At 35.7% G+C, this 17,614-nt stretch overlaps 1 protein-coding gene and 1 long non-coding RNA gene across 3 annotated transcripts in view; both read right to left on the bottom strand.

Annotated features, from left to right (window-relative positions):
• Positions 1-3,543: 3,543 nt before the first annotated feature.
• LOC113118743 (uncharacterized) lies at positions 3,544-4,794 on the bottom strand. Of its 2 annotated transcripts, none has more exons than XR_003294362.1 (3): positions 4,739-4,794; positions 3,741-3,868; positions 3,544-3,599 (listed from the first exon to the last, which is right to left on the bottom strand). It is a non-coding gene; the product is annotated as an uncharacterized LOC113118743 (long non-coding RNA). The 2 variants fall into 2 exon arrangements; XR_003294363.1 differs by having other exon boundaries at positions 3,546-3,602.
• A 1,587-nt stretch (positions 4,795-6,381) lies between these two features.
• Positions 6,382-17,614, bottom strand: part of LOC113118757 (G2/mitotic-specific cyclin-B1-like) — a 14,770-nt gene continuing 3,537 nt past the window's right edge. Inside the window, exons 6-7 of the mRNA XM_026288174.1 lie at positions 14,123-14,273; positions 6,382-6,552 (exon numbers count right to left, since the gene is read on the bottom strand). Coding sequence (XP_026143959.1) covers positions 6,382-6,552; positions 14,123-14,273 — 322 coding nt within the window. The remainder of the gene's footprint in view (positions 6,553-14,122; positions 14,274-17,614) is intronic.

Here is a 17,614-nt window from a genome sequence, read left to right as displayed (position 1 = left end):
ACTTTACTTTTGGTGCTTTTATCATAAAAAAACAAACATCAGTTCTCATCAGGAGTTTTCGTAAAGGACGTATTCATGCACAGCCATCCCCTAGTTCCAGTCATGAAGTGAATGATGTTATTGTCAGTTTTATTTCTGCATTTTTATGTAGCAGGTGTTTGTTTTCCTGAACGTTATCTTTCTTCCTTTGTTCGGACAATCAGTGTTTATTTGATGCTGTGCTGATGGAGGTTTATAGATGATATTGCACACTTGACATGCATGTCTTCATGGTCTTTATTTTCTGAGTTTGAAACAGTGTGTTGTATCACTTTTTGGTCAAATAAATTCTTCAGTGTTCTCTGAAAGACTATCTGTATTTACTTTTTTTTTTAAATAAAAGTATTTGCAAAGAATTTTTATTCTTCATAGTGGCAAAAACAATTTATTGACAGAGGATGCAGTGCAGTTATATGGGCAATTTGTCTTTGAATCAGTTTTTTTAACTCTGTTTTTATTGCTAGATTTCAATTGGTAAAGAATGGCAAATCACAGAAAAACAAAAGTGAATAATTTTTATAGATTTAAAACAAAACATAACATGCAATTTAAATGTTACAAGCTAATCATTTGATTAGAAAATGCACCTGTCTTAGAAAAAAAAAAAAAAGATTTAATGAGAGGAATCGGTTCGATAGAACTGCGAATGCTGGCCATGTGCTCATCAATATTGCCCAATTTTTGTCAAGCTGAAAACAATAATTAGCGCATTTGCATTATTGTTGGAGGAAGGTGTAGACGTTTATAAAACACAATCTAATAGGTAGCAAATGTTATTGATTGTTAACCAATCTATCCCTTCAGCCGAAAAACGAAAGTCATCGGTCATAAATGGATAAGGAAGCGTGACGCCGCTGCTCAGCTTTGATATCATTGGCTGTCAATGTCCCTTGTCATCGCAGGGTTGTCTGTGGTTGGACTATCCTTTAACCCATACTAAACAGCGCATCGTGTTACAAAAGAACGTTTTGCTACTATTATCACATTAGTAATATATTAAGTCAACAATTAAGGGTTGCTATGTTGTGGAAAATTACCTCTTTAGCGAGATCCTAACCCTAACCCTAATCATAACTTCGATGAACTACAAAAAACAGCCCCTAGTTTCGCCTTTCCATATATAGAACGACGGAGGCTTGTGGGTAATGTAGTTTAAATCGTTTTATTGACGAAATGAAATAAATAATATATTTAATGGAAAACTGGATATATGAATAGTTTCATTGTGTAAACCTCTAAGATATAATTGAAAGACAGAGTGAAATTTGGTATTTTAGAGGGAGCAATATTTAAAATGGCTTTATGAAACATTTCCATTTATTTCTGAAAACTGTGCCCGACATTATTTTATCAGCATAGCTTAAGTAAAAATTCTTCTGGTTTTCTCTTTGATTCATTAATTGGACTCTGATTTACAGCCATTTCAAATGTACAGTTTTTGGCTCTTCCGGGGGGTGCTACTGGGCCCCTGGGGGTAGAAGGGCAGTAAAACCTACATGTATGTATTCTCCTCATAATGGACAACAAACTGAGCTGAGTCACATTTATATCTGACAGTTTTCATAGACTAACCTTTTCTTATTCTTATGTCATGAGCAGTAAAGCTTTTGACAGGACATGGTGAGGCCATCTGATGAAACATGGCAAAATTAGAAAGAAATGATTTAATAATAAAAATTATAGATTATTTATTTTATTTTTGAAGTTAACAGTAATAAATATAATGGATAAACCTGCAACAACATGCCATTATCTATTCCCCACTGTTAAGCAATAATCAAGGACAATTTATACACATTGTGATACTTCACTATTCCACAAGGAATAATTCATGGAGTACTCAGAATACTATATATATTAACTAATTAGCAACAATCAGTGTAAAAATGTCCTCCTCATCCCCTTATCTGGGTCCTCAGATGCTGAACATCAGTAATGTGCGTGCTCTTGGATTTAATGCAGTACAAGATCCATGTTGATCATTCCTGCTACATTCTCAGTTATCCCTCAAGTGTTTGTAACTATAAAGTAAATGGCTTTTCAAAATAATTCATCTAGTAAATCCCTTTATATATATATATAGGCATATTTGTGATTAAATATATACAATACTAACTTTCTGGTGTATTGTTGTTCCAGGTGTCATTAATGTTTAAGCAAAAAATAATCCTGGTAATTAATATGTAGTTTTTCAAGTGTAGAATAAACCCATAGTAGCCTACAGTATCTAGTAAAATTATGAATTTACCAAGAATTTTCAACACACAATATTCACCATATTAATTTTATTGAAGCATAGACTATGAAGTTGATAAAGTAGCTTCAAGACAAACACAGTTCAAGGAAAATAATAAAGGATCAAAAATTCATTAATATCATAAATTAATCAGTTCACACAGATGAGTGATGAAATGTCCTTAAAAGTAAAAATAATCCATCCAGTCAACTGTGATACAGATCATGTGATACATTTAAGACATGTGATACTGTTCCAGAAAATAATGATTCCCATCATCTCATCTAAACTGGTTTCATCTCCCCATCGTGTTCTTCTTCTCTCGTGTCTGGAAACAGTTTGTGGTTGATATCCAGCACTGATGTGGTGTAGCCTTTTCTCAGCCAGAGGATCTCTCAGTCCTAAGATCCCAGACCTGGTCAAAGTGAAACACACAATACAGATTAAGTTGTTTAATTGACAGAGAGCTCAGCTTATGTTCTGTGTGGTTTTAGCAGGGTGAGCAACTATGACCCTTGTAGTACTGTACACTTACCATTCTTCAAGCTGTTTTAAGACCTTTTGAGAAGGTTTTTCTCTGAAGACAATTTACCACATCCTCTTCTTTCAGTCCTTTCAAGAGCATCACTTGGTCAAAACCCCCCATTTGGCTGATGAGATCATCTGTACAAATTAAAATACTGCAATAAAAATTTCATTCTGCAAGAATTAAGGCAAAGGACTTGCTCATGAGACACCCCTTAGCATGTGACAGAATTTTTTGCCTCTATAATTCATCTATTGTTGCAGTAAATGTGTCTTTTTTCCCCTCTCTAATCTATCTTCAAAGTTCCTGACTTCTCTCACAAATGTGTTTTAGTGTAAGGCCTGGCTTCAAACCAATCAACTATCAATCCACAATTTATAATACAACATTTATGAAACAATGAAATAATGTAAACCACTTACATAAAACTTTTCTTATAACTTTTCATAAAACCACTTACATAAAACTTATTCTTTTATTTAAGACAAACAGTTGGTGTTTTTTTTTTTTTTTTTTACTTAAAGTTTAAAAATATTCGGGTCACACTTTGCCTACATGATTTAATTGTAATAGCTGTATATAATTTTTTTTTTTATTAAGAATAAAAACATAGAAAGAATAAATTACGGCTGAGATGAACAGTCCTGTGAGATAAAATCATAAAGTGCTGTAACACATAACACAGCATTGCACAGCATTGCTTCAACACACACATACCAGAGGACTTCAGTCTTTGTTTGGGCTCAAGATGGCCGTCTTCATTCCTCATGAGCAAATCATTTCCTTGGTCTTCCTTCTCTTCTGAAAAACAAGATAATCTTACTCTGTGTGCAATTAACATTGCTCATTAAACATATAATTAAGTTAATTTAAAATAAGATTCAGACCAGAGCATTTGATGAGTAAATGTTGATTCAGAAATATTTTAAACAAATGTACCTGGGAAGAGCTGATCATGGCAAAATTCGCTGAGACTCAGTAATAGCTCTTTTAGTTTTTAGGAATTTTTGTGAGGGTTAGCTCTTAAAAGAGCTGTTGAGCTTGAACAGCATTATCTGCAAACAATCCTGTAAGACAGAAAGAAAGAAAAATATTACTACATTACATGCATCTTATACATTACTGTGCGTATGTGTGTGTGTAATTATACAGCTATATTCATATATATATTAAAACAAATTATTACAAGCTAACAGGACTGTTATCAGTAGTGCGCAAGTCTTAATAATGCCAAAGCGCAGTGCCCTTAATGAACACTAAACCCACATTATCTCCAATACCGCTCCGGAGCTCTATACCAGGCTTAGTGTATCCCATCATGCATCAATTTTTGGAATAAATTGTGAGACCTTTTGTCGAGATCTCACAAGGGGTCACGGAAACCTTTACAATGTATGTAAAATATTAATAATAATAATAATAATAATAATAATAATAATAATAATTAGATATTGAAAATAATTTTTCAATTAATTTATTTTAAAATGCAAAGTTGAATGATCAAACTAAAAATCTCTGTAAACACTTAAGTGTGTCCCATAAGGCAGTGGCTCCCAATCCTGGTCCTGGAGAAGCCCAACACTGCACATTTGAGATGTCTCCCTGATCAAACACACCTGATTCAACTCATCAGCTCATCAGTGAAGACTCCAAGACAGATAAGAGAGACGCCAAAACCGTGCAGTGCTGGGGTTCTCCAGGATCAGGATTGGGAACCACTGTCATCAGGTCATGAAAAGTTCGACACACACTTGTGGTCATCATGCTCACTCGACACTTGGCCTAAACATAGGAAAGACGTCAAATAAATAATCGATTGGTCAAGTGCAAAGATGGCAAGTGTGGGTATTTGGACAGTGCAAAAGTTTAAGAAACAACAAATGCTGTGCAATTTATAACAGCAGTTTGATAAAAAGGTAAAACCAACACAGACTTACTGCTGCAAATGTCTGCCTCCGCAGCTTTCTGTCTTCTCCATTTCTGAAGGAAAACCTCTCCACAAACACCACAGGGATGACTGCTTCCTTTACATCTTTTCAGCTAAAAAAAAATACATAATAATAAAAATAAGAAAGGGAGAGGGGTACAATAAAATAGAATTATAAACAGAATTTTAATGTTTTGTGAGCAAAATATTTAAAATATAAACTGATATGAATGAACTGCAGGAAGGGAAAAATGTTTCCTTTTATTTATTTACTTTTTTTGGATTTACATAAAAAGGTATCAAAAGCATGGTACAGTAAATGTGTGATATCTGTCATATAAAAGCACATCAAAAACGACCATTACAGTTGTACAACCATAGTTAGTTTGATGATTATTTTATTGTTGTATTGGTTATTAATATACCATAGTAGAACTACAGTTACTGTGGCAAAAACATGGTAAATGTCCCGTTCCTGGGTTTTAACTTCAAATTTAATTTGTTGCTATTGTACGTGTCGTGGTTACCATGATTTTACTACAAATTTACATCTTTGACATGAAATGAATATATTGAAAGTCTATGGCACGTCACGTGACCGACAAGGTTTAATCACACTAGTTAGCAGGTGTGTTCATTTAGTTAAACGCAATGAAACTCAAAGAAAGCCGCGGATGACTGATATAATACAGCGAGTAAACAATATGGCGCTAATCTGATTAATAAAGACAGAATACATTTTATAACAGGCATTAAAAGAGCGTAATTATATCTACTCACCGACCCTGTGGCACATGGAAACTGATGGCAAGTATCGCGATGTGTGCTGAATGAGACTTCTTGAACGTGATTTCATAGAGATGATGAACTATGAATAAGCGATAAGCGAAATGGGTTGTAAGAAAACGGTTAAACTGCTTACTTGCACGCGCCTTGGAGCGTTGTTAAACTCACCTTTTTATGTCGTTTTCCCTGCAGTTGAGCGTTGCTTTGGTCAAACTCACCGCTGAGTGCTGTTTTACCTGCAGTTGAGTGTTGTTAAACTCACCACTGATGAACGCGCTAAGCTTTGGCACAGAGATCACTTTGATATCAGATTGCGAGAATATTTAAACCCTTAAAAACAAGTTGGAGGGCCAGATAAAAACGATCTCTGTCATATATAATTTTTTTTGTAGCCTATTATTTATTTTTATTTATTCAGTGTAGTTGCAGTGTGCTGAACCAAGACGTCAAATTTAAACGCTGCTGAGTTCTATAGAAGTCTATCGGACTAACCTGCACGTTGAAAAATAACGCCAAAGGTATACCCAGTGCGTCAAAAAAGTGACGCCAGATCACTTGACCATGCGTCAGACATTTGACGAGTAGAGAGTGAGACTGTGTTGAAAAGTAAAGTAAAAATGTAGAAAGAAAAAAAAAGTTACTGTAAGGTGCTGTGAACTGCATGAATAATCAGTTGAACTAACCATAATGCACATACTGTGCAGGATATTATTCAAAAGAAAATAGCAGGTAGCAAAGACTTTTTTTATTTGTTTGTTTTCGTTTTTTTTAGCATGACTGTGTTCATGAAATAAGCCTAAAGCCTAAAGGGGCTTAACAAATATCTATTTATCATACAGTCTTTATGTGTATATAAAGTTTAGAATCTCACCCGCAGAACATCAGGATGTTGTAGAGAGTAGGGTCCTCCTCCAGAGGTGCCAGCTGCTGAAGGCACAGCTGTTCACAGCCCCCATTAAAGCCATCAGAGCAGTCAATGCCAATGTGGTGGTCATAGCAACCGGTGCCATCCTTCATTGGGCTCAAACCAGGAGGACACTGAGGAAAACATTTTTTAATAATTAAAAATTACTTTTATGCATTCTCTGATCTTTTATAATATCCCTTTATCTTAGGTATGTGGCAATTTCAGCATACATGACTGTATCACAGCCATAAGCAATAATAAATAAGCTGCTTCTGAGTTGCCATGTGTTGTATGATTGTATTTATGTGTGTAACATAAAATTGCTTAACACTGAAGTCACTCGACCTTCCCAACTTCATGGTTGTTTTTCTCTGTCTTTTCCCCAAGCTAGCGATGCCAAGTTCACACAATGTTTTCTGTCAGTTATTGGCTTCAAGGGGGATTTGACAGGTTGATTTTTACCTGCCTGGAAAATGGGATAAAATGTGCCTTCCCAACTTAAGTTATAAGCTTTATATCATCTTTCTTGCGGCAGATAACCTACAGTGGATTCAAGATGCTTACATGAAATAGCCTGCAACAGTTGAGAAAGATTTTCCTGCAAAAGAACTGCTTCCTAGGAAGGCATGTTTTATAATGGCAGAGCAAAACAATTTAATTTCTCCAGTTTTTTTGGTTAGAGTGAAACTTCTACAAAGATTAGTCTTTCTCAAAATCATTAGAATGAGTTGTTGAAACGGCATAATTTTCAACACAGTGGGCATTGATTTAATAATTAAGCAACTTTTATAATAAAATGCATTAAGGGAGAGTAAAATTTTATAGCTCCTTAACAAAATGAAACTAAATACTTTTTTCCCCCTATCTTATAATTAAATTGTTAATACATTTGGGCTATTAATACAATTGGTTCTTGAGGGGGTAAAAAGGAAATGACAAATAAGTCCATCACAACATGAGATAAACCTTGCCATTCCGCTTTCTTCGGTGGCAGGTTGGGTGTAAAACACACATTTTCTGACCGCCAACTTTTCACTTGACCTCATTCGTATTAGGGATCAAAGCCCAGATGCTGGTAATGCATCTTAGTAGCACATCTTGTCCCTGGATGCATCTGTATTGATTATGTCAGTTAGCTACAGCTGACAAGACACCTGATTTATTACCAGAAATGTAGAGAGCGCAGGGCAGAGAGTCTCTTAACTCATCTGTGGCAGAATCCTTAAATCACAAAGTCCCAGTTTGATCAGCTGAACAGAGGACATTATAGAGGAAAGGGGAGGGTTGTTAAACAGAAAGCAAATTTTTCACATCATTTACCATCCTCATTTGGGATTATGACAGACCATTAAAGGTGCGCTACGCAAGATTTTTTTTAAATAAAAATGAATAATTATTGATTAGTTTTTACATTCAATTTCAATGTATTACTTTACATTTATGTATGTATTTATTTATTTATATTTAATTTTTGCTTCTAGGCAAAACAGTAAAGTAAAAAACAAAAACAAAGCAATGCCACAAATCTTGACATTTTTTTTTTACACATTTCTAAATAGTTTTTTTTTTTTTCTGCACTCTTTTTTGTGGGCTAAAATGTGAAATGCCTCAGTGCCAACTGAGGTCAAATACATATTTACAGTAATTGATTCGGCCTTCTGTTCCAGTTTTTTCTTTGTGACCATAGATTTTAAAAGAATGGATGAGTCAAAGCATTAGTGTGAGGAAATGGACTATTTATTATAATTATTTAAAATGCACTGCTCAGAATTGAAGAGAATGAGTTTCCAAAGAAAACGTACATGAAAATGGCTTGAATATAGCTAGTCCAAAGCACAAAAAAAACAAAAAAAACACAACAACATTTGTTCTGGAATGCCCTTGCATCCATCTCGCAGTGAATAATGCAATTCCTAGTTCAATGTTATTACAGTCTTCTATCTGAGCTCGAAGCATCCTTGATTGAAAAGCACTTTGCAGCACAGAGGACATGGTGAAACAGTTAATGTTGCCAGAGAAGTCATGAAGGTTTTAAATTCAAGATAAACTGAAAAAGCCCTGAACTACTGAGCCCTTTAATCTCATTTCCAAATGGGGATCTAGTCCCACAGCTTTCCGAAGCTTAAGAGAATTGCCTATGTGATTTTGTCATATAGAAACAAATCCCTTTCAGACTGTCGGATATGCTATGCAAATCTAAAAATTGCAAAAGAGCCAGAAAAGAGGGATAGAACAAAGGAGACAGAACAATTGGCATATGTGTATATCAGCGGTTCTCAATTCAAGTCCTCGCGCCCCCCAGCTCTGCATATTTTGCATGTCTCTCTTTGTTAACACACCTGATTCAGATAATCAGCTCATTGGAAGTAAGCTCAGTGCATGAACTGTGTTCCCATTGACATGGTCCCTACACAGTGTTCACTGATCCCTACTCCCTGAGCCGGGGGAAATCTGTTGAAGTTTACCTCAATTCGAAACATTCATTCATGGATTTGCGCTGCAAAAAGTCTTCACACATGGACATCAAGTGTGACATCATATACCTCTGTAAATAAAAACATTTTAAATGTACATCTCGCACACTTCAATGCACTTTGAATGGAACATATACGTTCACTTCGACCTGGAATCATGGTGGAATATCCAGTGATGTCCACTTCGCAGGGCACATATGTTCAAATAGAACAAATGTCTGAAGCGAAAAGAGAAACATACATAATGTACAGAGCAGGGGGGCGTGATGAATGGAATCGAGAACTACTGGCATATATATATATATATATACATATATATACATATATATACATATATATATATATATATATATATATACATATATATATATATATATATATATATATATATATATATATATATATATATATATATATTCATGTAATTAAGGGTAAATCCCCCCGAAATGTCATTGTTGCAGAGAAAAACAGCTGTAATATTGTTCTAACATGAAACCACAGACATATTGTTAATTTTATATAACACAGAAAGACTTGCATTGCATCTGTAAATCTGAAAACTGCCATGAACAGTTGCTATAGAAACATTAGATCACACACGCACAGCCACACACACACACACACACACACACACTCATGTCTGGCTTAATCCTTGTGGGGACTCTCCATAGGCATAATAGCTTTTATACTGTATAAACCATATATTCTATTGCCCTACCCCAACCGTACACATAAATCTACCCCACACAGAAAACTTTCAGCATTTTTACATTCTTAAAAAAAACTCATTCTGTATGATTTATAAGCTTGTTTCCTCATGGGGACCTCAGTTTGGGTCCCCACGGTGGCATGAGTCCCCATGAGTCAGTGTGTATTCTAGTTTGAGTCCCCAGCGGGATAGAAAAACACACATTCACTCACACACTTACCCACCCACACACACACACACACACACAGAGGGAGAGAGAGAGAGAGAGAGAGAGAGAGAGAGAGAGAGAGAGAAATCAGCATTAACTGGGCTAGATTGTGCCAGTGTGGAAGACTGGCAAGTGCTTTGTTTCTTACCACATAAACCCATGCAGAAAACCACATGGAATTGGATTTAATGACATACTTTAAAACGTCCATTAGAATTTGTTATTGTCAAGTGTTCTTTTCACCCTGATAGTAAAACAACAGATTTCCATTATTATAAACAGTTTTGCACTGCATGCTGACTGTTATAGCAATCAACAAATGAGTGTAATTACAATTTATAATGCTTAAATTGAACAAATTTAAATCAAACCAGTTTTCAGACTGCCACAACTACTGCAACAATTAATTGTACTAGTAACACTACAATAAACGAATTACAAAGTTAACACATTTTTCAGCAAATTAGTGTTGCCTTCCTAATGAGGTTTCTGCAAATAGAATATTTTTCTTCTTATTCAGTATGCCAGTGGTCAGCCTGACAGTCTAGTCCGCTACATTAGTATGGCCAAGTATTTCTGTTGGTCTAGACTGTCCTTATATAGCAGATAGTCACAGAGATGGATACAGTCCTTTAAAACCACCTTTTGATCCTGGGAGGAAAAAACTAAATAAAAAAATAGAACAGTGGTGTTTCCTCCCTGATGTGCATCTGGACCACTCATGTTTTGAACTCAGGAGACCTTTGCCAAGTACTGACTAGGAACTCAGAAGTGCTTAACAGCCAGAACATGATAGAAGACAGAACAGCTTTTGGGGAGATTGTGAGCAGGCTATCAAAGAGAGATGGAATGCATCAGTAAGAAATGGAAAACTCTACCTCCAGTGGATGACCTCAACTTATACATGCTCTCAGCAGTCCAGGTTTGTAATGTGTCTGTGGGTTTCTGTTTTCTTTGCTTGAAAGTTTGTAAACCATTTAGAGTCTTCTATATTTCTGCATAAATATAACCCAAAAGATCATCCCATTTTCTCACAATTCCTAAAAGTTAACAAAGAGAACCCAATCAAACAAATGAGATGAAAATCCACCAAAACGAGAGAACAAAAACCACTCCAAAAATAAGACGTGTAATAGTCTGAGCGGATGCAAAAGTCCCAGGGTAACTTCTAAGCAAGAAAAAGCCCTTCTCACATTGGCTAATGTTAATGTTCCTGAGTCCATCTTCAGGAGAACACTAAACAACCACAGTGTGCATGGCAGAGTTGCAAGGAGAAAACCACAGCTCTCCAAAAATAAAATTTCTGCCCGCCTGCAGTTTGCCAAAGATCATGTGAACAAGCCAGAGGGCTATCAGAAAAAAAATGTTTTGTGGACAGATGAGACCAAAATAGAACTTTTTGATTTAAATGATAAGCATTATGTTTGGAGAAATTAAAAAACATTGCATTCCAGCATAAGAACCTTATCCTATCTGTGAAACATGGTGGTGGTAGTATCATGGTTTGGGCCTGTTCTGCTCTATATGGCCCAGGGTGGATTGCCATTATTGATGAAACAATGAATTCTGAATTAGACCAGCAAATTACAAAGGAAAACGTCAGGACATGTGTCCAAAAACTGAATCTCAAGATAAACTAGGAAATGCAACAAGTCGTTCTACCAAAGAATGGAGAAAGAAGAACAAAGTTAATGTTTTAAGATGGCGGAGCCAAAGATGGGACCTTAATCCAATAGGAAATGTTGTGGAAGGATCTGAAGAAAGCAGGTGATAGGAGTAAACCCACCAACATCACAAAGTTCTAATAATATAATAATAATCCATCCCTCCATTCTCCAGGTTGTTTAATTTAAAACACAGAGCCGTTGCTCACTGACAAGCTGTGCATGTGATTTATCGTGCAGCCCTTATATTATAAATACATATTCAAAATATTTGGTGAGAAGCAAATAATCATATGGTAGTTTTAAAAAATGTTATTATTATTGTTATTATTATTATTATTATTATTATTATTATTATTATTATTATTATTAATGAAGAGTTTGACATTAAATCGAGCATAGAGCATATATGTTGAAATTCATTGCCATTTTATACACTACTAACACATACAATCACATAATTCATTCACATACTGTACCAGCATCTGCCAGCATCATCAAAAAGTCTGTTCAACATGACTGGCTGGCTCGCTCAGATCTAAAGAGGAGCACATTTGTTTTTCATGCGGACGGCTGGATGGACGGTGGGCACCCCTCTGTGTCCCACAAAAGCACTCAACACCTAGTGTGCTGGAGGGAAAGGAACTAATTAATCACATCATCATTTAGTGATTATCAGAGTGTTTCCAAACTAGCGCACTGTTCCTCTTCCCAGGAGTGCCACACATCAGCTAGACAGAGCAGATCGGAATGAGCCCGCTCACGCAGACTGCGATATTAAAACACAGATGCAGCAGTGGCACTGCCGTCCTCAGACAAGGTGTTAATTGATTGGGAGGGGGGGCTCTCTGGGGGCCCGTAGCGAGCACTTATGATTGGACAGATTGAAGCATCATTTTTATAGCTTTAGTAATCTGTTAATTACAAAACATCAAGCTACCGGCTCAACAGAAGGGTTTGTTATGATTAAAAAAGAACAGGATGAATTTAGAGATGCGAAAAATACTGGGAAGGCCATAACATCTGTTTCATTATCAGCAGGTTCGGTGCTGTCTGTCAAGCTTTACCTGAAGGAAATATCAATGCTTGCAAGGTAGCAAAAGAATATATGAAAAATAAATGCAAGACATAAGTGATCAATTAATTTCAATTCAGTATGCAAATGCATGTGAGAAACAAGGCACAGCAGAATTTTGTGCTGCAATGACCTCATCTTACAGTCATTTCCTGACTCCTCCCACTCATCCTTTCTTGTCAGTCTACACTGACCTATGAATACCTCCCCAAATTATGTTTTGGTTTTAATTCATGCTTGCAAATACTATTAGAAAACATGCTAATGTAATTCTTTTGATTTTGCAGTTACATCGCTGTGGGGGCATAAATTTGTCTTTATTTACTTTAGGCTCTCATGAGTATAACAAGACAGAATCAACAGAATCTCATTAAATTACAGTGTAATGTTTAAAATAATCTACAAATATGATTGGAGGGTCATTTTTATTCTTGCATTAAAACAACAACAACAAAGAACTAAGATATTTCCGAATACATTTGCATAAGATCTCTATTTATTAAGTCAAAATAAAATCTAAATTGATATGCGCACCATTTGCACATAAAAACATGCATATGCAATATGCAATAAGCATGACAGCCATTGTATTCAGAAAATCCAACCAATGCAAATATTTCTCAAATGAAACAACACTATGGACAGGAACAGGAACAGTTATCTAATAAGGCTCATGTTGGAGACGTACCTGCATAAACCCTGATTCGCATGTTCATAAACATGAGCAGGAGATCGTGAATGAAGTGAGTGTCAGAAAGATGGATGAGTCACAGCACTTTTCATAAACCCTGGCTGAAACAATCCTCCCATCAGCAGTGTCAGCCAAACACACTAATCATGGTACATGCCAGAGTGAGAAATCAAACACTTTAAGCGTACCTCAACCAGATGGTGAGTGAAATCAGAGCTCCTGGCTCATTTCATGGCTGCTTAACAGCCACAAGTGAGAACAAGAGAGTGAGTGTGATGTAAAAGAAAAAGAAATGGAAGAAACAAACATGATTTTTCATGGTAAGTGAAATCAACTCTTCGGGCAGACAAGGAAGGCCTAACTTATAAAAGTAGATGCTTTTTATAGAAGTGGAGTACAAAAGAGTGTTCTTTCTTCAAATTTGCATAAACTTTGTAAAGTTTATGACGATACAGGTTGTTAGATCGAGAAGAAATTGCTTTTTTATCTCTTTTTTTTGAGTCTATAACAATGTAAACAAGTAAATAGAGAAGTCTGTATCAAACAAGAGATCACAAGACAGCTGGAAGAGGTAAAAAAAATAGATGGATTCCAAAGGGTGACAAACATGCAATAAAAAATGAAATAAAACTGGAGCTTTCAGATTAATATATATGTATATGAGATTTCTACCATTGGAGCAATTGTAGTATGAATAGAAAAATATTAATATATGGACTTCTAAAGACCTTTTGTAATGTTTATTACATGTCTATTTTTGGGGGCTTTGTTCATCTTGTATTTATATATGCGATTAATTTAATCAACATAATATCATTCATTTGATTTTTTTTTTTTTTTTTACAGCCCCAAAACAATAAGACAGGCAATGACAACTCACCACACAGCCAGTGGAGTCCAGTTTGCGATCAGAGATGCAACGGAAATTTCGGCTGCAGCCTCCATTGTCTTTTGAACAGTCGCGCACTGGGCCGAAAGAGTCGAGCAGCACTTCCAGACTGTCGAAGGATGAAGAAATCATCAGCTCCTCCCTAATGAACAATGACGCATACAAAACTCAGTTAGTCATGGCAGGTCAATATTGCAAATGACCTCTAGCATCTTTAGTCATTATTAGGACGATGCAGTCTGCTTGATTACTATAATATATTTACTTTATCCAAAACAAATTACATAAATATATCAATAACCCAATATCAAAGAGGAAAGTAATGTGAAGTTAAAATGAATATTGTGTTTTCCCTTAGCTACTATAAATCCAGCTAAAGGGAAAAGCTTTCCAAAGCAGCAAAAGTAAGCAACAGCACTGATAGCTAAACCTTGAACAGATGAACTCCATTGCTCTGACCTTGGTTTAAGCTGTGCTGGAAAATTGTATTGGGTGATATTTATTTTTTTTCTGTTCTGAAATCACTTGAAACATCCAAATATTTATCATTACTATGAAATATGAATGGGCAGTGGTGAAGATAAAGGAGCAAACCAGTGACCTTTTATTGTCATATATATTTTAAGAGTGTGAAATCACCAGGCTGCGGGAGAAGGGGAGTGCTGTGATAAATGGACTCACAGTAGTTCTGCTACTGTGATTTCGGTTTCAAGACAGAAATACTGCCTTTACGTTCCAAGTTTTGTTTTTCTGTTATGAAGTGGAAGATTATTATTTTCTAAAAGCCAAGCGAAGACATGGTCTGTCAGTGTTGAATAAAATATGCCAATCAAATAAGTGCATGACTTAATATAAAAAAGCGAGACAGAGAAAAAAGCAATTAGAGGCTAAACTTTCAGATCGTGCATTCTGGAATGTCCTGAAACCTTAAACTGGTAATAAGAATTATACGGTGGAAGAAGTGGAAAAACTCAGAGTTTGCACGCCAAGTTTGGTGCACACAGGAGAGCTGTGCAAACACCAAACCGAGCTCTTCTTCGTTTCCTCCCATGCCTGAACGAACTAATACACCTCGCCAGTTTAAACATACAAGCACAAAAAGACATTAAAAGCTTAATTCAGCACCATGCGCTGTGCTGTCTCTTCTTGCTCTTCAAACAACAAACACATACAAAATTGTCACCTTGAAAGTATCCTCGAAGAAGTGGTCAGTTATGTCTTAAGTGAAAGTAAACAGTTGTGAAAGAAATGGAATGTGTATCATATTGGACGTATTCTCTTAAAGTGACCGTGCCTAATTTACTAGCTGCTGTCAGTTTGTCTTAATGTTAATCCAAGAAATGCAATGGGAGAAAACCACTCACTGCTCTTCACAGAATTACTTTGTAGAATTTCTTTAAATTTATATTCAATTTATACAGTAAAGACTATGCAATGCTATTTACATTCGATTATTCAGTTTCTGTACCTGGACACCTACAAACTTGAAAAAAACTTAAACATTGTTTAATTTGTATGTGTTTATTTGTGCTATTTACACAATTTCAAACAGGGCCCATCGGTAAAACCTGCACCAGAGCCCTGCAAACCCCATCTACGGCCCTGTACACCAATTGGTCTGCTTCAAGTCAAACACACAGCTGCTGCTGACACCTTATGACAATAGATTTATACTTCAAATTAAGTAGTGTCTGTCATCAATGACAGTAGCTCTTTGGAGAAGGTTTGAAAATGCCCTTCATTTTGTTTGCACTAATAAATGCTGCTGCCTGCCATTGCAATCACCAATAAAATGTTCCTTTTTTTTTTCCTCGCAAATATTCTTCAAATATTGTGAATTTTGAGGCTGTATTACCCACCCCTACTGAACCACTCACCTTCAGTTTCCACTCTCACCAGTCAACAGCAAAAATACTAGGAGTATAAGAGAAGGGAGACCTTTTAAAGCCGTGATGTAATGGTCGTTGGGGGAAGATGTTATCGTAATAAGGCAGAATATATAATGACTCCCGTTCCACGGTAATGAGGGCACTTTGAACAAATTGAGACAAATCTACCTCTGCGAACAAAGCATCTCAATTGGCAGGGCTTAGAACAGAAAGTCTGTGGAAGCTCTAATTAGTAGCTTAACTCCCAATACAAAGCAAGCATTTTCAGACTAGACACTGCAAAAGTGCAGCCTGTTCTTTTCAACACCAGCAAGAAGTAATTAAAATGAACCTTCACTTAAGATTCTAATAAAGAAGGCCATCCAACTAATAGAAGAGTCATTCTGTGACAAACGTGATACATAATACTTTTTAAACAAAATCTAAGACACTAATCTGTCATTATCTCTGATACTGTTCTAAAGCCTACATTGTAACTGAAGATGTTGCACTCAGCTTTGCATAATAATAATAATAATACATTTCGCTTTTGTACAACAGCTCAATAATAATAAAAAAAAGTTATTCTTCAGAAAGAATCAGTTGATGCGCATTACTTCAACTGTACATTAGTCTGTCAGTTGTATCATTGTACATTACATTGTACATTTTAATAAATATATTTTAATCTATGAGACACAATGAAACTTCCGAACTTTAACTTTATTGTATTTTTGTTTTAGACATTTTCAATTTCAAACGATATTTGGCAGGCCCCCTATGATCTTGCTTGCTACGATTGTGGGCCCCTGGTGAACAATCCTGCTGTAACAAATGCAATGACGTTCCAAACATCTCCTTTATAGACCAATACAGAGCCTATACTGTATTCTCTCTAAACTGATTGTTCTGTGCAGTTCCAAGATTGCTTTTCCCTGGATCAGACTATGCTGCTGGGAGTAGAAGTGGTGTACTGGTTCACTTGCACAACAGTAGTGAAATGTGTTTTCTGTGCTTGAAATGAACAAATATTTACTGTGCGATGTACAAAGTCGACAGCTATGGTGATTTTCCAAACAAGCAGGCTCTGACTAGTGCAGAGAATTGTGGTCCACAGACATTCAAATAATCATAAAAACATGTTATTATGCTAATATTTAATTCTCAAAGGAATAATTACAGCTTTAACAGTGTCCAAAGATGATCAGTGCAAGTAATGGCACTTAAATGTATAATTTCCCTATGCCAAGTCAATAAATTCTAGACTAAATTCCAACCAGTGAGCCAGCCAAATTTTGTAATAGCTCATATTAACTTTGTTGGAGTTAAAAATGTGTGTGTGCAGGTGTTTTTTTTTTTTTTTTTTACACTTCAGTATGTTTAATGGTACCCCTATAGGTTTTTAATACTACGACTCAATTAAAGAGCCCTTAAATGGCATAGTTCACCTAGACAATATAATTTCATCATTTACTTTCATAACTTTATCTCATGTTACAATGTTAGACATGTAGGGACACTTCTTGTGTATCATGCAGAAGAAATGTATGCCATTTTCATATTTGGGTGTATTGGCCTTTTAAAGATCAGGCAGTAAATTATCTTTTTGACGAAT

This window comes from Carassius auratus, chromosome 18, assembly GCF_003368295.1.
Source record: "Carassius auratus strain Wakin chromosome 18, ASM336829v1, whole genome shotgun sequence".
Classification (NCBI taxonomy): Eukaryota; Metazoa; Chordata; class Actinopteri; order Cypriniformes; family Cyprinidae; genus Carassius; species Carassius auratus.
The sequence above is the reverse complement of the archived record's forward strand: the minus strand, read 5'-3'. Positions and strand labels throughout refer to the sequence as shown.